Source organism: Drosophila subobscura, chromosome A (genome assembly GCF_008121235.1).
Source record: "Drosophila subobscura isolate 14011-0131.10 chromosome A, UCBerk_Dsub_1.0, whole genome shotgun sequence".
NCBI classification, from domain to species: domain Eukaryota; kingdom Metazoa; phylum Arthropoda; class Insecta; order Diptera; family Drosophilidae; genus Drosophila; species Drosophila subobscura.
The window spans coordinates 17,954,748-17,975,376 of NC_048530.1; the positions used below are offsets into that span (position 1 = coordinate 17,954,748).

At 46.2% G+C, this 20,629-nt stretch overlaps 1 protein-coding gene and 1 long non-coding RNA gene across 6 annotated transcripts in view; one reads left to right on the plus strand and one right to left on the minus strand.

The window, feature by feature from the left end:
• LOC117890648 (serine/threonine-protein kinase tousled-like 1) overlaps window positions 1-20,629 on the minus strand; it is an 84,664-nt gene that overhangs the window by 1,385 nt on the left and 62,650 nt on the right. For 3 of the 5 annotated variants that reach the window (XM_034795614.1, XM_034795632.1, XM_034795623.1), the window contains 3 exons: window positions 1,710-3,794; window positions 881-1,630; window positions 628-806 (listed from right to left, as the gene is read on the minus strand). In XM_034795614.1, the coding sequence (XP_034651505.1) occupies window positions 628-806; window positions 881-1,630; window positions 1,710-3,794 (3,014 nt within the window). Of the gene's footprint in view, window positions 1-627; window positions 807-880; window positions 1,631-1,709; window positions 3,795-4,726; window positions 5,326-8,776; window positions 9,291-20,629 lie in introns of those variants that run through there. The other 2 variants (XM_034795604.1, XM_034795640.1) reach the window with 2 other exon arrangements.
• Window positions 13,974-16,921, plus strand: LOC117890706. Its single transcript, XR_004648593.1, has 3 exons — window positions 13,974-14,070; window positions 15,031-16,389; window positions 16,459-16,921. It is a non-coding gene; the product is annotated as an uncharacterized LOC117890706 (long non-coding RNA).

Here is a 20,629-nt window from a genome sequence, read left to right on the forward strand (position 1 = left end):
TTGACAAGAACATCACTCCTCCTGGAAATGGTCCTTTGCCTCTAATTTCAACCACACTGATGAAACATTCTATAAACTCATTTTCAATGCGTACACAGATGTACAGTATATCGTTTTGGATAAACAATTACGTATATCGGGGCAAGTTCAGTGCAAGTTCCAAATGGAAATATCTTAAACAATGAAACCGGAAACCTCTTTCTTCCTTCACTTATCCCTAAGCCCATTCGTATGCTCTGGATACAAATTTTCCATATTTCTGGGACCTTGATAATGGATCGATTTATATGATTTCGTGCTTTAAGAATGTGCATTGCCCCTTTTGATGAAAGCTGGATAGGAGCAGGAGCAGGAACCAGAAGCCGAAGCCCTGCTTCCAAAGCAATAAACCAAGGGGCGCTGCCGCATGACGCGTGCATACAGAAAATATGGAATGCCACGACTAATATTCGAGGAAAATGGAACGGGGGCTGGGGATCGAACATCACTGCACTATCCTTCTATAATTATTTATAATGATATCTTAGAGATTATTTTTTGATTTTGCTGCCTGCTCTGCTCTTCTGCTCTGTTCTGTTTTCTTTTCTTTTGCTTGCCGCGCCTTGCCACTCACTCTCCACTACTCACTTGATATAATTAGCTTTCTTATCCTCCTTCCAATCCTTGTTTAATTGGTGCACCTTACATGCGACATAGCGTTGCTCCTTGAGGTCGAAGGCCTTGTGCACCTCGGAGAAGCCGCCCTTGCCCAGCAACATCAACAGCAGATATCGATCATTCAGCACGGGATGATTGTTGAAGCGGGACTGCAAAGCACACAGATAAAGAGACTCGTTATAGAGAACCGAAACTTGATGGGCATCACCATCCCGCTGCTTACCTGATCCTCATTGAGTATCCGCTTTAGTTCACGTATGTGAAGGTTACGCTCCCGCTCGAGCTTCTCCATCTCCAGCTGCAGATCGGCATCCTCCTTCTTGAGGGCGTTTTGTCGCAGCTTGAGGATCTCATCGTATTCGTAGTACTCCTGCGCTGTGTATGCCCCCGAGACGGGATCGGGCTTGAGGAACGTGCCCGAATCGGAGCAGCTGCCGCTGTCGTTGCCTCCCAGGCCGCCTCCGCCGCCACGGTCTGACAGGCGATCGCCCACGCCACTATTGGCGCCCACATTGCCGCCAGAGCCGCCACCGCCATTGTGCAGGAGCTGGGCCTGATTGGCCTGCGTGGAATTGGAGCGTGAGAGGCCGCGTCCGCTGCCACCTCCGCCGCCACCGCCGCCACCACCGCCGACACCGCCGCCACCACCGGCGCCACCGCCAAGAGCGCCAGAATTTTGGCCACCCAAGCCGCTGTCAACGCTGCCAGCGGCACCACCGCCACCACCACCAAGGCGATCACTGCCGCCGGGGCCACCGCCGCCGCCGCCGGTTAGCTGGGAGGAATCATTGGAATTGGAATTCTGCTGCTGGTTGTTCTGGTTGCTGTTCTGGTTGTTCCGCTTGCGTCCGGACTCCGCCGGACGCTTCTTCATCAGCTGTTTCTTCTGGCGATCGATCTCCTCGCGCTCAGCGGTGATTTCCTCCTGCCGTCGGCTCAACTCCTGGAACGCATAACCGTCCGTCCAGTTCTCCTGCAGGACAACAAGGGAGACAAAAAAAGGAGAGCATTAGAGGATTCAAGAACTATGCTCTCTGGCGGGGAATACTCACCTGGAATGTGGCGCCCACTCGCTGTGTAACAAACTGTCCCAGCCTCAGGCGATTCTGCATGCACTTCTGGCGCGCCTCCTTCTTCTCGATGCTGCTCTTCTCCTTGAGCAGCTTCTTCACGACATCGATGCACTTGGCAATGTGCGACTTGTGCTGGTCGATCGTCTTCTGGTTACCCAGTATCTGGCACTTCTGCTCATCCGACAGTCTTGTCATCTCGTCCAGCTTCACCTTCCCCGACTCATGCTCGGCCTCCCGCTCCTGCAGCTCGTGCAGCGACACCTCCGTCTGTGTCGCCTTGCTGTACGTGATCGTGGCGGGCATTGGCGGTGGCGGTGGCAAGGGCGGACCCACGCCAACACCAACACTCACGCCCACACCCATGCCGCCAACGCCCAGAGAGCTAAGCTGGTGGGGATGTGAGGCCACAACGGCCACTCCGCCTGGGCCGCTGGCCGTCGATGTGGCGGGTGGCCCGAGCTGTTGCTGCTGCTGCTGTTGGGTTTGGGCCGACTGCGATTGCGTCTGGATGAGGGGCGGCTGAATGGAGGCCAGACTGAGGGCGTGCCCCAGGCCGACGACCACATGCGGAGGAACCATTTGATTGGAAGTCTGTGGCTGCTGCTGCTGCTGGCGCTGCTGCTGCTGCTGCTTGCTGGAGTTGACATAGTGGAAGTCAGCTCCGGACTGCTGTTGCTGCTGCTGCACTTGGCTGGGCGCCACCTGCGTTTGTGGACTAGCGGGATACAGGGAGTATGCGCTGCTCGTTTGCACCTGGCTGGTCTGCACCTGCACCTGGACACTGGAGGCGGGCACTCCTCCCGAGGCAACAGACACAGTCGGCTGCTGCTGTTGCTGCTGCTGCTGTTGGGTGGTCTGCTGCTGCTGCTGCTGCTGGGCGGATGAGGGTGACTTGCTGCCAGTGTGGGTGCCGCGTAATGCCGCAGAATTACCTCCCGCTCCAACGCCCACTCCCACACCAACGCCCACGCCCACACCCACTCCAACGCCCGACTGCTGCTTGTTGAAGTAGTCGTTGATCTTCTTGTTGTCGCCGCCGGTGAGCATCAGGCGCGCACTCTTGCCGCCCGCTCCTGTGCCAGAGCTGGAGCTGCCACCACCGACACCGACGCCACCGGCACCACTGGAGATGCCTCCAGCGCCACCGGAGCCGCCTGGGACGCTCGTCCCACTGAGGCGGTCGCCCAGACCGAGGCTCATGGTCACCTTGGACATATCACGAAAGGGCAGGGACTTGCCCTTTAGGCTTCCCCCCAGCCCGCTGCTGTTGTTCACGGCTCCGCCCGAGCCGCCACCACCCGCACCACTCGCATCTTCCGCATTGTGTGGCATCTTTCGTTTGCGCTTCCGCTCGGCAGGCGTGCGCGGCTTCACCGGTGTGGTGGTGGTGGTCGCCGACGCCGTCGTTATGTACATATCATTGGCCCCTCCAACGCCAACGCCAACGCCTCCGTTGTTCGAGTGCTGCATCCCGAGAGTCGGTTGAAAACTGGAGCACTGCTGCACGGACAGACCGATGCCCGCCGCCGCTGCTGCTGCTGCTGCTGCCGCTGCTGCTGCGGCTCCTGCTCCGCCCAGAATATCGTTGACATCCTTCTCGCTGTGCGAGGAGCCAGTGCTCATATTCGAGTCGGGATTGCTGCTGCCCCCAGCCGCTGCTACCGCTGCCACCTGCTGTTGTTGCTGGTGCTGCTGGTGAAGACTCAGGGATTGCTGGTGGAAATGCTGCTGCTGCTGCTGTTGTTGCTGTTGCGGGTGCAGTTGGTGTGGGGGCAGCAATTGATGCGGATGCTTCTGGAGGATCTGCAGGTGTGGCTGTGACAGTATCTGCTGCTGCTGGGGATTCTGTTGCTCCTGTTGCGTCTGCTGCTGTTGCGAGCTGTGATGATTGGCAAAATGTTGCTGCTGCTGCTGCTGTTGCTGTGGGGGAGCCTGCTGCTGCTGTTGTTGTGGGGGCTGCTGCTGCAGCTGCTGTTGGGGCTGCTGCGGCTGCTGGTTGGGATGATGATGGCTTAGGGTCGAAGTGTTCTGTGGGGCCATCTGCAATTGCGCGCCAGCGGACATCTGCAATAAGATTAGAGAGAGGGATGCGCTGATTAGTATAACATTCAAAATCGAAAAGGCAACAATAACAATAACCACAACAACAATCACAAGTAAAAGACTTAATTATAGTACAAATAATTTGCACAATCGATCGAAATCTTTCATTTTCTTTGTGCCTATCGATAGAGAGGGGAGATGATGGAGATGAGATCCAAACTCGCATTCGCACTCTCGCACTCACGCTCCCTGGCAGCCAGCGCTTTACAACACTACACCAGCATTCAGGCTGCGGGTTTTTGTTTTGATCTGCTGGTTCGCGGAGAGAGAGCGCTGCCACCACACTGAATCCCCAACAGGGTGGCAACCCGCAGCAGCAGCAGCCCAAAGGAAAATGTGCAAAATAAAGTGAGCGAATGAGCGAGAAAGCGTGTGTTTTTGTGAGGCGGCATGCGAGGGCAGGGAGAGAGAGCGCAATGCAATGTATGATGGTCATAATGGTATGAGTGTCAGTGTTACCGTCTGTTCGTGTTTGTATATGAATGTTCGTTTGTGTGCGTGCGTTCGTGTGCGCCCGTGTAATGTTTTATCAAAAGCAAAGGCGCAAAGACAATGAAAACCACACACTCTCTCACACACATACACTATGACACATACAAATCCATGAAACGAAAACGAAGCGAAAATTAGATGTATGGAAACTAAAGTCGAGAAAAATGAAAAAATGGCTACCAGCAGCACAATACAAAAAAATTTTCATGTAATTAAAATATTTCTTCCGTAATTTTTTGCTGCTTCCACTGCTTTTTGCATTTGTTTAAACACATTTAATTGCTCTCTCTCTTTTAATTCTCTCAAGCACACACTCTTCTCTCTCTTTTTATTTTTGTTTCTGTTTTTCTTTCGTTGGTTTTTGTTTTTTGTTTTAGAGGCAACCACAAAATGCCGTTCACCTTTTTTAAACGCCGCATATTTTTCTGCACACACATACGTGGCTCTGTGTGTGAGTATGGATGTGTATGTGCTTATATATTTTCACATTCTATTACAATTTGATCACATTTATTGCCGTTTCTTCCTCTTCTTCCACACTCGTCGTTTCTTTATGCACTCTTTTTTCCCTTTTCTTCGCACTCTCTCTCGATTCCGATACCGATTCCCCACGCCCCACCACAACGACTATATGGCACGACGCTCATTTAGTTTATGTTTTATTCACATATAAATCTATGCACCACGCTCAGCGAGTGTGTATAATTTTCATTTGTTTCACTTTTTCTTTATTTTTGCACCACACATAAAATTGTTATACGCGTATTTGTAGCACAGTCGGGGGGACGGTGACGGTGACGACAGAGACACAGTGGACCGAGCGGCGCGGCACGGAACGGCACGGGCAAGCCGATGGAAAGAAGGTGAAAAGGGAACGAACAAGACAAAAGAGCGAGAGCAATAAAATCCGGCGCACACACACATACACATAGACACTCGGGAACACGGGAACAGAAGGGAAACAAAAAATACAACGGAACGGAACGATGACGATGGCGACGACGACGGATGATGTCTCGACGCGAGTCTCGGGAGTATATTTTTTCTTTTTCCTTTTTTTGCTATTTGCCAGAGTGATACGCGACAACTGCAAAGAGGGAGCGAGAGGTGTTTTTATGTAAAGTATTGCATTCCCGCTCTTCGAGTCGCTTATTTTGCTCCATCGCTCTCTTTGTGTCACAAAATAAGAAACCAACGGGAGAGCATAAGCGATGAAGAGACGGAGAGAGAGAGCAGTGAGTCCAACAACAGTAGGGAGAACAAGAGGGAAAGAGCAATAATCTGGCAAACAAACCGAACGGGAGAGGAAGAGCAAAAGAGCAGTTTTTGTTGTTAGGCAACAAACGAACGTAGAAGTGTGAGAGAGCGAGGCCGAAAACGAGCTGAGCCGAAGGCAAACTACACGGAGCACGAGCAAGAGTACGTACACGAGCACTTTTCGCTCATTTGCAAATAACCGACGACTTAAAAAAAAAACAGGCAGGCACCTAAAGAAAAGTACAATAAAAATTAATCCGATTGACAACCGCTGCCGCCGTTGCTTCGTTTCGTTTCGCTCTTCTGACACTGCCACTGGTGGCTTCTTCTTCTTGTCGCTTCGCTCTTTCTCTCCTGCTTCTTCTTCTTCTTGTTGCTCTGACGCTTTTGATAAATATTTTCGCTGCGACTTCCGCGCGCGCGCCCAACCAAAAACAACAGCGAAAGCAAACTACAACAACTATTCGTATTTGTAGTTGCTGCTTCCCGCTGCGCTGCGTCGCATGGCGACGTCGCGTCACTGCTGCTGCTGCTGGGGCTGCGGCTGCTTCTCCTTTTTCCTCTGTCCGACTTCCAAAAAGCAGCAGCAGCTGCGTACTGCTAGCAGAGCTGCCAGCCAGGCCCAGGCCAGCCGGCGTCTTTGTCAATTCGCGAGCAGAGCATCGACACTGAAGCTGACGCTAACGTTTACGCCGACAGCGCGGCTAGCAGTGCAAAAACAACAAGAAATCAAAAAGAATTCCATTTGAAATTGTGGGGGGTGGAAGAAGAATCAGTTTCAATACGCTCGGGGCACCACAATTATTTGTACACCCTTTTAAAGAAGTTTGTGTTTATTTGTTTCATGATGATAATTTATAAGTGTACAATAGTTTCACTGTTATACAAATATATTTAATTCAATTTGAATTACAATATTTGCATGCTACATTTTTTTGTTGTGTTCAAAGCTAATATTTGGTTTGACCTCCGTAATAAAGGCACTTTCCTTGCGATCTTTTAAAAAGCTTAGATACAATTATTCCCACATAAAATTCGATGAGATTCCAATATTAATCTGTTGCTACTGGTCCTATTAGCGCTTTAAATATTTTTGCTGAACAGCTGTTTATGTGGCTTAACCAAACAAGCTGCTGTGTTTATCTAGGCAAAACCAAAGTTTAATGTATATTTTGCGTAACACGATGACCAATAAACAAAGGTAAGGCTGAAGAGCTTCTCTTTCTGCACGGCAAGCGTCTGCTTGAAATTATAATACCTTCCCTTGGGCAAAGGGTATAACAAGCCGTAACGCGTATGAAGCGGGGGGAATGGGATACCAGCCTAAGGAGAGGTGGAAAAAGGGGGAAATGGGAGCAGAGTATAAAAGATAGTGAGTGAGGGAATCGGAGAGCCAGCTAGAGCAAAGAGTGTGGGCGAGGACAACGCTAGGGAGAGGGGCAACAGGGCAGGGACAGGGCAGACGACAAACGACAACGACTTAATTTTTGGGCCTTGGCGGGCTCTTGTCTCGCTTAGCTTCGACGTCTCCGCGTCTCACGTGCGCGTGAATGAGATAAATCTATGATGATGATTATGTTGCAGCAGCCTCTCGAGTGGGTGAGAGCGGGAAAAGGAGATGAATGGGAGGTGGAAATGGAGATTGAGCTGGGAGAATGCCAAAGCATGCGAAAAAGAGAAACAAAATTGAGAAGCGAAGAGCGAGTGCCCATGGAGTACGATGTGGGTGAAGCTTGAAAAAGAGTGTTTGAGGGAAGGGGGCCGAGTGCGGGCACTGGTGCATAAGAGAGGAGTGAGGGTAAGGTGGGTGTGCGAGGGTGTGGCATTACGCATGCATTTCTTATTGCAAGTGCTACAAAAAGAGAGGGCTTGGGAGAAAGAGAGAGGCAGAGATGCATTCCAATGCTGCAGAAAAAAAAGTCTGCAGCGTTTCGCTCTCTCTCTCTTTTTCTCTCCCGGAGGAATAGGGGAGGGAGGTGCTGCTGGTGCTACAAGCGAACCTGTTTCCTTTTTTTTTGCTTTGCCAAAATTAGTTGATAACACACTTGCAACACACTGCATCTGCAACTTCTGTGTGTTAGTGTGTGTGTAAAAACTGGTTATCCCCTAAAGACGTTGACTTCAAACTGCCGTCGAACCAAGACACCAACAAAACCCAACCGAACACCGAAGCACGGTATCAAACTCCACATCTGGCAACACCACAAACATGTTTCAACACATGGTAGAAGTATTCAAGGTATGGCCAACTCGCCGAGCGGCCTTCTGTTGGAGTTTCATATCCAGTACCATTATTATGCAATCATTTGCCCCAATGATGTGATGTTACCCCACCTAAAAGAGCCATACCCTGCGCTCACATGTTACATGCATGTACATTGTGACGTAGAGAGCGACCGAGAGAGAAGGGTGGGATACACTAACTTAGGCCATCGAGAGGCGGTATGGTCGTACCCTCTGAATAATTCTACCATGTTTAAGTTCACGTCGATGAGTCAAGGTCGAGAGACGTCACGCAAATTTTCGTTTTCATTGCCTTTTGCCACAAAAAAAAAAAAACTCGCATACACACATACCGTTTTATTTTTAGCCCCTTCCGACAGCGACGACAAACGAACCCGATGAGCGAGCCGAATGGTCGGTCGGTCGCACGAGCTGGCTCAGTTGTGCACGCGGAGGGGTGAAAATGAATGAACGCAGGCTAAACTAAACGGTTCATTGCTGCGCTGCTGCTGCTTATCCACAAACTACGGCTGCGCTGCTTTTCCACAAGACTCTTTTGCTGCTGCTGATGTTGAAAATTTAGGCTATTTTTTTTTGTTTCTGCATTCAAATATAAAAATTATTCCAACGGAATTACGATTTCTCTTTGGGCTTTAGTTGAGGGTTAATCAACAGCTCACAGACAGAGTCTCGCGTCGCTTGTAATGGGTTAACAGAAATTGTGCCCCAATTTGTGTGCTGTTAAGAGCAGCGAATGATGGGCGCACAGAAACCGATGCCAACGTCGCCACAAATCAGCAGAACGACAGCGGCGGCAGCGCCAGCACCACAGCACGTGCAGGCGCGCGCAATGTAAACAGAGAGTAAGAGAGCGGACAGCGTCACAAAAAGAGAGAGAGAGAGGGAGAAGTGGCAGCACAGAGAGCCAAGAAAATAAAGAGAGAGGGGAAAAAAAATAACTAAACACTCACGCTCTTAGTTAATTTGCGACCGCCGCCGGTGTTGCGTTTGCTGCCATTGCTGGCGCTGCGACTGCGTTTACGTGCGGCGGCAGCGGCTGCTGCTGCTGTTGCCGTTGCATTCGCTGCGGCCGTTGCTGAGGGCGTTGTGGTTGTGGCAGAGGCCAACATGATGTTGCTGCTTGCTTTATTTCGTTCACTGCTTCTGCTTCTTTAGACTCCTTTTTAGTGTTGCGGTTCTTCTATTAGTCTTCTCGTTCGTGGAATGCCAAGAGTTAGAGCGATAATCGCTCCATAGATGCGTTTCAAGAGCGGCATAACAGCAAAAACCTGTCCATTATGCCCCCGCACTGCATCCTCTCCTAACCAAACGTATGTAGAGCCATGGGCAGAGGGAGGGAGGGAGGAAAGGAACAGCTGACACAGTTGCCGGCAAAAATCAGCTGCGCTGCCCGTTCTTGTTTGAGAGAGTATTTTCAGTGTGTGGCGCTCTGCTCTCCCTCTCGCGAGCAAGCAGCAGGGCGAGAGAGCAGGTTCGTTGATGTGCTCTCTGGCGCTCTCTCTGGCACTTTGGTTATTTCGTGCCGTCTGCTTTTTGTTTAGTATTCTCGCTGTATTTTTGCACAGCACACTTTACTTTTGCACGTTTTGGGACACATACACAAACACATGAACATGAACAGAGAAAAAAAACTTGTCTTTGCTGCTGCTTTTGCTTTTGCACTTGTTTTTGGTTTTGGCTTTGCCTTTGGTTTTGCGGCTACTTTTGCACTTGCTTCAGCTGCTTGGTTTGGCTCTTGCTTTTGCTGCTTTTTCGATTTTTTTATTTTAGTAGGAAGTTGGCGAAAAATTGTCCGACGTCGAGCGACACACAACAACGACACGTCACGTTGCTCGCTCTTTAAGTTCGACACTGTTTCGTGATAGAGAGCGGCGACAAGGTAAAATTGGCGAAAAATCTACAACACACACAAAAGCAACAGCAACAACAAAAATACGAAGCCACTGTCGCTGCTGCTGCTGTTGTCGACGTACGCGCGACCCCGTCGTCTCTGCTTTTGTACGTTTATATGCAATACATACATTTCTACATACATATGTATGTATTCTTTTTTTTCATATAGATTTGTGTGTGTGTGTTAACCGAGTAAACTTTTGTGTATAGCCTCCGCCGCCGTCACCGCGAAACGACACCCGCCACTGTCTGCACTAGAATGCCGCCTCTCTACCCCTCCCGAACTGACTGCTGCTGCTGTCACTGACGCTGCCTCTGCCTCTGCCACTGTCTTCTTGATGTTTCTCATTTGTTCTTGTTGGCAAGGCCGCCACACTGCACTGACGCTGCGGCCGCTGTTGCTGCTGCTGTCCCTCTGCTTGTAGCGCTGCTCTGATGACTGGCGGCTGCTGCTGCTGTTTGCTGCTCGGACTGATCTGATGCCTATGCTGACTAACTTGGAGTGCTTCTGCCGCTGCTTATGCCGACTGCATTAGAAAGCTTGCACATTTTGTGTTCGTTGTTGTTGACGACAGAGTCGCTGGCTGGGATTTTCACTGCTGTTAATAGGCGCTCAGTAGTGGCAGCCGCGCAACATTTACAGCAACATCAGAAGCAGTTACAGTGACAGCCAGCAGCGACGCAGCAGCAATAGCGGTGAAAGCATTTGCATAGAACGGCGGTGTGCCACCTCCCAGCACACCAACCAATAAATAGCTAAATGTTAACAGTTCTTTTTTGTCTCACACGCATACACACACACACACACACACACATACAGTGCTTTAATTATGTCTTCAGACGCGCAACATGAAATTCAAACTGCTAATTAATTAATTTGCTAGATTATAAAAATTAAAATAGATTTAAAAGGAATTAAAGGAGATCGGGAAGTGGTCTGGGTCTGTGTAATTTTAAATTCAGTCAAGGAGGCAGTTCGAAAACCCTATTGATACACTGTATTATGAACAGAGAAAAACAAAGTAATCGAAAAAATATACAATAAAACCCGCTGGCCTCGTATTAATTTGTTCGAGTGTTGTTTAATTATAGCTGCTGTTGCTGCCAGAGAGGGCAGAGGTACGCGCTGTCCAAAAATGGTCATAATTATGTGTATGCGAAAGAGAGAGACAGAGACAAGACACCAGGACAAAGCAGGATGAGATATGCAGGAAAAAAGAAGCACAGAGAAATAAAGCAGACTAGCACACTATGCCTCCCTATATAAGGCTTAAAACTGCACTGTATTTTCCCAACTAGATTATGGCTTTGAGAGGGCTTTATGGCTACACTAAACTGCATCAGAGCTGATGAGGCGAACAAAGGAATGACTGGGTGTGACTGCATCTATGGCTTTGATAAGGCGAAAGGCATTTACACTTAAATGTATCAGAGATGCTAAGCAAAGAAGGAATAAAACATTAGGGCTTTCGGATAATATGAAGACTGTGACTGTTTGAACATCTCATCACAAAATGAAAGCTAATTGCAATTGATTGCTTTTCCCTCATGGTTCCGTCACAGTCACGCGTGAAACTTAAACGAGAAGCTACGACTCCTCCCACCCCGTTTATTTGTGAATGAAGAAGGAGTGAGAGTTGGAATCCGATGGCCATTACAGAGATGCTCCGCTGCTGGTTGGTGGCTTTGATGCGTTTCAAGGCGGTGGTCAGTGTAAAGTGGCCTCAAGGCCAGGAGAGCACACCAAAAAGGCTGCATAAATTCCACTTTTGGACACCATATGCAAATGAAGCAAATCAATTAAGCGAAATGAAACGGAATGAAATTCAAGACGAAAATAAAATTACGTGCCAATATACGGCCGCGCGGGGCACAGCACAAGTCGCACAAGTCGATGGTTGGGGATGGCACACACATGTACACATACCCGTAGAGGAGGAGCGTATCAGGAGGGTATGCGCAAAGCGATGAATGACGTGATGATATATGTATGTATGTATACGGGATATGTACATTTGTATGTGTGGGTTATATAGAAAGTACATCTGTGTGTGTATTCATTTGTGAGATTTCAATGGGAGCTTCTCGCTCTATACTCACTTTTGCATATTTTCAATTTTCAAACAACAATATACAAAATCAATTAACTCGAAACACAAATTTTCACTCGTTTGTAGAGTTGTTTCTTCTCTCTCTCTTTCGATCTCTGCACTGTATCTGTCTTTCTCTCTCTCTCACTGTCTCTGTCTGTGGCCTCTTTTTCCTCTTGAGATTTTAGTTGAGAGTTTTTTTTTTGTGCTGCACTTTTATTTGTATTTTGTATTTCGTGTATTTTTTTTCTGGCTATCTGCTGTTTGCGCTTTGCGTTGATTTTTCCATTTGATTTGTGCAACTTTCACCCGAAAGCCGAGAGCCGCACACAACAACAAAAAACCAAATGATTAGGTGGATTTCTACACTCACAAACACACACATAAATGTAAAATACACTCTTTTTTAGCATACATAGATTTTAATTTAGTTTTTTTTTTTTGGTACATATGCTTTCCCGAATGTCAGCTGACGTAATCAACAGCATAACAAAAAAAAAAAAAAAAACACATACTCGGCGGTAGTGGGTAGGGGAAGGCAGAGGGACAAAGGCAAAAGGCAAATAAAGAGATTCAGAGTATAAAACAAAAGTTGTTGGTTTTTTTCTTGTTTTTGGGCGGCGCGTGTGTATAGATGGGGGGATGGGGGGCTGGCTCAATAGAGCTGTCTCTCGTGCTGTGTCGTAGTCCGCCGTCGTCAAGTTGACTCAATCAACAAATACATTCACACGTGTGTACCCTATATACCGTACACATAGAGCGTACGCCGTATATACATATGTACATATGTATGTATATGTATGTACATATATAATTGTAAATTGTTTAGCTGTTGTCGCCATCGCCTCGACAGCAAAAGCAATCAGCAAAAAAAAACAACCCACAAAAAAAAGCAAAATAGAGAAACAGAGGTAGATGAGATGAGAAGTGGCAAAAGCATGAAACAACAAACAAACCGCAGGAACAGACAAAAAATACGAGTAGCAAAATCTATATAATAATAATAATGTTATCGAAGAAGATGTTAAATACTAGCCATCAGAAATCCAAACGAATATCTGCTTTAGTCAGCAGATAATATAAACAAAAAAAAGAATGTGTCTGATATTTTTCTAAAAGAAAATTACTGAAATTTCCACCCATCCAGTAGTTTTCCATAAGATGAATCCATATTACTCACTACATTTGTATCTATCGCATATCCTCTATTATAAAACAAACCTCAACTTGCACACTTGCACTGAATGTTTACAAAATATATCGAAAACTAACAGTGGCATAATTCTGCCATTAATCCACACATATTTTTGTTTCTCAAAAGGCTAAGATGGAAAATCTTATAATCGCTTTAAAGTAAAACCCAGACACATGCATAGTCCCTATATATTTTCAGTTATTGATATTTTTGTTCAGAGCTTTCAATTTAATAAAAAACAATCCTTATTGTCTCTAGAGATGTCATTTAAAAGTGATTCCATGAATGAGATCGCATTCCGAGATTTCATCGAAAAGTTGCGCGTTTGGCAAAAAATTTCAGTTTCTTTTTGCACTTTTGATCTTTTCACATATGTATGTACATACATACATATGTATGTATGTACATTTCTACATTTGTGATTATCCAAACAACAATAGTATCTCTCCACACTCCGCACTCTGTTGACGGATTGGATTTATCGGCCACATTTTGTGCACTTAATCGATGTGCAGTGTTGCAAAAAGATTGAACTGGAGTTGCCACACGATTTGCAAACACAACTTTAGCCATGGGTCGATGTTTTTCACTTTTCTAGTGTCTACTGTAGAAGAGAAATGCAATTGACATTTTCTTTGAATTGAGTTTCTTCTTTTGCATTCCATTTTAATTAAAAATTATTTGCCATCACAAAATCATAATAAAAATGATTTAATTAAATTGTATTTTTGCACCAGACTGAAGAGCGTATAAGCGGACAGAGGGGGGGAGGTATGGTAGGTGCTATTAACACGAAAGAAACGAAAGAGAGCTAAAAAAAAAAACCAACAAATTTAAAACAGATGCTTTAAATATGCGGCATCGACGAAATCGACGACGACGACGACGACGTTTGACGTTGACGTTTATCGGTTTGTCTTTGTTTGTCGTTGGCCTTTTGTTTTTATTTTATTTTCTGTTGCCTTTTTGATAACGAACGCGTCGGCGGCGATGGCCATTGAACGTTGGCGGAGGGGCAGAAGGGGAAGGCGATAACGACGAGTGAGCGTACAAAAGCATCGAGAACGTAAGCGAAACAACAAATTAACATACCGCGAATATTAAAACAAAACACAATGGCGAAAAAACAGAGAGAGCCCCGTCGACTGCAGTGCACAAAGCACAAAGTTACGCACGAAAAAGAGAGCGAGATTATGTGGAGATGGTGGAAGGAAGAGAGGACGGGTCGTATCGGTCGGTAGGCAGCATCGGGCGAGCAAGGTGAAAGAGGGGGGCGGCAGTCGAGAGAGTATCCAACATGCGAATGCCACAGAGAAGCGTGTGGTGAAGGAGGAGGGAGAAGCGAGACAGCGTCTAATTATGCTGCACTAACAACAACAGCCCAGGCCAGAGAGCCAGCCATAGAGCGAGAGAGAGCTTGATCCAAGGTGTATTTAAAACAAGGTGAAGCATTCCAGCATATTCCCAGTTATAATTTTGTGTCCTGAATTTACTAGCTCTACTCTCCTCTCGTGCCTATGTATCGTGAGAGGGCACCACTCTGTGGAAGGCCTCACCCTGCAATCTATACACTTTTGGCACACGACCCACTCACTAACTGACGACGCGACGACCGACCCGACAAACGACGAACGACGGGTGGCGGCAACAACGACGACGACGACCCACGACAACACAAAACGCAGCGAGTGAGTGGGACCCAAAAAGAAAAAAAATCAACACTCGCTCCATTGCTCTCCGGCTTTCGCTCTCTGCCTTTTCATTTGCCTCGCTCTTTCTCTCACAATGTGATGGACACAATTTGAAAACAGTTTAATTTACTATTTGAGCAAAAACAATGAGCACACACACACACAACCTAACATATCTCACACACACCGCAAACACAAAAAAAAAATAAAATGGAAACGAAAGAAATAACAAAAAATATATAAGGCAAACTGACGTTTTACGGTGGGGTTTTTTTTTCTTGTTGTATTTTATTTGGTTTGCGCTTCGTTTTGGCTGCGCGTGTTTTTCGTTTCAGTTATTATTGAGACTAAAAATGCGGCGTGAGATTTGATTGTGAGTAAGCGCAAACCAGAGACCAGCCAGGCAGAGGGAACAGCAAACAGCAAGCACACACAGCACAGGCAGAGAGGCCAGGCCAGTCAGCAGAGGAGGAGGGAGAGGCCGTGGAAGGGGCATGAGTAGAGCTAAAGCGCCGCGCAAAGCAAGGCGCAAAGCAGCGGCAGCAGAGGAGGAAGAAGAAGAATAAGCAGTGGCGAAGCAGCAGCACACACAAACACACACACACACACACTAAATATACAAAATAAAAGGCACAAGCACACAAAAGCTGAGAGACATGGACATGGACTTGGTCACATATGCACTGGAACGGAGAGGGGGGAGGCGGGCAGAAAATGTACACAGGGAAAAGCTAAAGAATTGTGAAGAAAGGGGGATGTTGGAATTGCACGGTGAAGAAGAAAGAATAACAAGAAGAAGAATAAAAGAACACACAAAAGGAGAAGAATAGGAGAATATGAGGAATAGAGTGGAGAATATGAAAGAAGTGCTATCAAAAGGGAAGGAAAAAGAGAGGGAAGAGACATGGTGAGGTGGAGGCACAGAAGAGCCACAGCGAAGATTGTGGACATGCGGAAAAAAAACGTTTAAAGAAGGACAACGAAGAATAGAATAGGAATATAAGGAATGGAAGGGATAGAAGAAAATTTCAATGAACGTAGAAGGAACGAAGGAACGACAAAACATGTGTTAGAAGAAAGAACACAAGAACTGGGCGAAGGAGAACCAGAAGAGGAGAATGGAAAGGAATTAGAAACAGCAGAACGAAAGGAAATAGAAAGCACGGGAAAATATGTAAGAAAAAAAATCAAATTTCGCGGAAGAAGGCCACAAAAAGATAACAGAAGGAGGACAAACGAATGTGGAGAAAGAGATGATGGAAAGGGGAAGGTTGGTGGGGCGGAGGGAGGAGTACTACTGCTTTGGGTACAAAGAGAGGAAGAGCACGGTACTAGTGGAGGAAGAAGAAAGCAGTGCGTGGGCTGGCAGGGGAGTAAAACGAAAGCTTAGCAACTGATAAAACTTTCGAGTGGGGGCGTCTAGCCAGGAAGGGGCGTGGCAGCGCACATTTTGAATTTGTTTTGTTCTTGTTCTTCTGCCATGTTTGTTGCTGTGTCAACACTGAAAAAGTCTGTCGTATGAGGTAATCGACGTCTTCGAGTTGCTTTTCTGTTTATCAAAATGTTGTACACAAAGCAAAGCGGAGAAAAAGAAGCAGTAAGAAGCAGAGAAAGATATCTAAAAGAATAGCCAAGAAAACAAAAAGTATGCCGGACAAACGAGACGGCAAAACAAAATATTGCCGCATCTGGAGGTGGTTAAGAAATTCTTTTTTTTATTCCCAAATTCCCAAATTACAAAATTCCATCTTCGCGTCTTCTAGAAGGATCTACTGCGCCCAAACTCTAACTTCGAGAAGAATCCACTGCTTGCCAAATAATTACACTAAAGAGGAGTCAACTGCTTTCCGGAATGCTGGCGTAAAATGAGATGAAACCACTGCTTGCCAGAAGAATCATTTGCATTTCCGAAAAAACATACCACACTGCTATCAAGATGGAATCAACGCTGCATGTGAAGGTCAAGCCACTGCTTTACAGAAGGAAAACAGGGCGGGGGGTTTTCGGCTTGAAAACAGCCGTAACTGTATTGTAATCGATAATCGATGGTGCTGTGAAATTGAATCACCGATGACCGACAAGCAGCTGTTTTTTTTAGGTAGGATGGCTATAAAATCAATTGAAGTCTATATTTTAGACACTACAAAGTGAACCGTATTCATGCCTACGTGCACTACTGATATCAAAACAAAAATTCCTACAGATCTTTCCACCCCCACAAAACGATACTCCTCCGTTCTACATGCTAGAGAGAATTGTTGTACTTTGGCACGATGATGTCTAAAGCGAATGGAATTTTGTATAAATAATATATAAAGCAATGAAAAAATACTATGTACATACACACATATGTATGTATGTATTGTATGTATGTACATACGTATGTTTAAGAAAAAAGAAAAAATGCAGTCAACAATTGGTTTATTTATAGATTGTCAAGAGTTGGTGGTCGGTGGGGCGAATAAATAGTTGTGTGTTCTATGGAATGGAATGTCTATGAGTTAAGTTTTCTTCTTATCAACGGCAAGCGTAAATGGATTGTACATAATGTACATGCATACATATGTACATATTATGTGTGAGTAAAGATAAGAAGAGCTGCAGAGGAAATGGCGCCCAGTGAAATGGGAAAGAGAGCGAACAGGCCGGCCGACTTGGGGTGTTTGAAATCACTCGCGATCCATGAAGTGTGGTACCCAATTTACTTCCCAATTAAGTTTCACAGATAACTGACAATTACCCACTAGAGTTGAGATCTTGAACGCTTCCCTTACCGTTGAAATTCGTGCAGAAATCTTAATAATTTTGCAGTGGTCCGCGTCATAGAAGAATCCCCATTTTTATCGTCAACTCTGCTTCGATAAACGTTGACATCGGAATGACAGAAAGCAGGGCAAGCAGGGCGCAATTCCTGCCTGTTTGGCTCTTTGGTTTAAAAATTGAAACCCAACTCGTTTGCTTGTTAATCGTTGTACAGCACAAGTACATAAATATATAGTGGGTGGGTGGTTGTGGGCGTTTGTGGGTATATCATGCACAAGTACATATTTATTGTATATGGCACACACTTACTCATATTTATTGATCAATTTTTGCTTCGCTTTGCATTTTTTTGTTTCGTTTCGTTTCGTTTCTTTCTGCTTATTGCTTTTATTGCCTATTGAGTTATTGATTTTGATTCCCATTTTTGTTGTTGCCTTTGCCTTTGCCCCTGCCTTTATTCCCACCTCTGTCTCTGTTTTATGTAACTAGTATATACATTTATATACATATATGTACATGTATACTAGATACGATTCTATATACTTTTTTTTGTATAGCTTTTGGCTTTAGCACATTGCCCTCGCCCTCGCCCTCACAACTTTGCCTCGCTGTTGAGCTTTTGTTGTTGTTGTTGTCTTCTTTCCTTTCTTTCTCTCGCTTTGTGATTTCTTTTTTCGTTTGCTGTTCTTTTTTTTGTTTTTGTTTTGTTGTAGCCATTGAAATAATTTGTACTTAAAATTGTTTAGATAAGATTTAATTGGAGCAAACAATGCAATAAGAGAAACTGGGCAACTGAGCTGCGGAGAGAGAGTGGCGAGGAGAGGTGAAAACAGCGGCGAGCAGAAGCAAACTTGTGTCGAAAGTGAAGAGAGTAATCAAAGGAGAAGGCAGGCAACAGTATGAGAAGGATATAGTGAAGGAATTGCAAGTTTATTTTTTATTTAAACAAATATTCCCCACGTCTTTTTTCTAGGAATTTGTTATTGAAATTTCAATCCAGAGGCACGAACATATTTATCGGAGTCAGCGTCGACCGTCAGCCGCCAAGTATTAATAATATTTGTGTGACACACGAGTACATCAACATATCGAGAAGCGAAATGTTTATTGTTTAAATGGCGAGCCTAGCCCTACCCTGCGGTAAGTGCATTATTATTCCCCCGTCTGGCTTTATGTCAGCAATTTCGTCTTTACATTAACATAAACGAGAGCTGTCCCCCTGTTCAATAAACAGTTAATGCGAGAACGCGAAGCTCTGAATAATAATAAAAAAAGGAACAGCAAGAAACCAAACCACGAATCACATTACAGAGCCTGAATAAACGAACGAATAGCTCTTCGTCTGTCACCTATAAACAATTCTTTCAAATCAAATCAAATATGGATATCGAAGCGATGGAAAATTTTGCAAAATCAGCAGAGAAAACGTCATTCAAGCAGTTTCCATTCTAAAAACCACAAGGCGTATGCTTGATGAATTTTCAGTTGTTATCAAATTCTGTAACTCGCATTTCTACTTTGCACTTGCACAGCCACAGTATCAAAATGAGTTAAACAACTGTCAGAACCCACCCACCCCCGTGGCAAGGTGTATCCTGCTTTCCCAAGCAGCAAGCAGAAATGTCAGCAGAACAGGCAACATCCAAGCAGCACAGAAATGCCAATGAAGCAGGGTATCCAAGCAGCACACAAATGACACAGCAGTGAAGCAGGGCACGGGCACCCAAGCAGTGTGCAAGAGTGGAAAAATAAGCAGGGCTGCGGCAGAAAAGCAACTCAGTGCAGTGTAATTTCGTGAAAAAGCAAAGCAGACGAAACACCCGGAGGAAGTACCAGGCGAACAGAAACAGCAGGCAGCAAGCAGTAGCCAGCAGCCATTGCACGTGCGTCGTTCAATCTGAATGCAAGCAGCGCTGCGGCGGAGACCGAGAGCTGGGCAGGGAGAGCTGGGCAGAGGCAGGGCAGCGGCAACATTGGCAAAGCAGAGGATTAACAGCGCCTGTCCAGAGGCTAGGCAGAGGAGCAAGCAGCGCACACAGCGCACATTGGTAGTGGGCGGGGGGGGCGGCTGGAGGGAGTTGTTCAGTTTTGGTAATATTCAAGCAGTGTCCGGGGCAAGCAGTGAAACAAGAGTTAACGAATGAAAGCAACAGCGCATCAGCAGAGATTGAAAGCAGAGCAGAGCAGAAGCAGCAGAGCCGAGGAGGCGGTTGGTCGGTGGGGTAGCGGTGGGGTGTGAGGATGAGGGTGAGGGTGAGAGGTCTACAAAGCAAATATTTCAAATTTGACTGGAAATATGGAAAGTTTGTTACGAATGTGTGTGTGTGTGTGTGTGGGGCTCTGTGTGCGTGTGGGGGAGAGCTGCGAGTGGCTGAGAGCGAGAGAGCAAGAGATTTCCATTCGTTTGTGTGTGTGTGTGTGTGTGTGTGTGTGCGTGCGTGCCAATTGCATTCTGCGTGTATGCGTGTGCGTGTGTGCCTTGCACCTGCTGCACCACCCACCCACACACACACACACACACACACACACACACTTACCCTCGACCCCTGCCCATTTCGCTTCCTTCGTCCTTCACTCTCTTCCATCATCGTGTCCTGCTTTTTGGCTGTGTATCAATTTCAAAATGGCGGAGTGAAAGCTGCACGGCAAGGGGCGTTGTTGGCTCCAGAGCACCTTCAGCACCTACATATTCTCCACCCCCAATGAAACCCCCACCCAATGCATGCAGGTGCATACAGACACATACTTTACAGTGGAAGCCTCCGCCTCTGTGTGCATCTTTTTTTTGGCAGTGTTGAGTAACGTTGCAATCAAATTCAAAAACAGCTGTTTTACGGCTTAACACTTGGTGTCTCTTCCCATACAGCTTCTTCTCAGTATTCTCCTTCATCTCTACTTCCTCCTCCTTCTGTGGTTTATGGATATCAAAAAATTGTTCGCAGTTTTTCGCACCATCAAGGTAGAGATCCTACCACGGGCTCCAGGCAAAATCTTTACCTATCCATCTACACATCTATCACTTATTCATCTATTCATCGATGTATCCTCATGTATCGTTTTACTATATCTAGACTTCAAAATCTTCAAGCTGTTCGAGAGGCTTCCTGCTTGAGTGGGGTATAGCATGCGACACTTTCCATGCTCCCAAGAGCCTTTACTGTTTCTATCTCT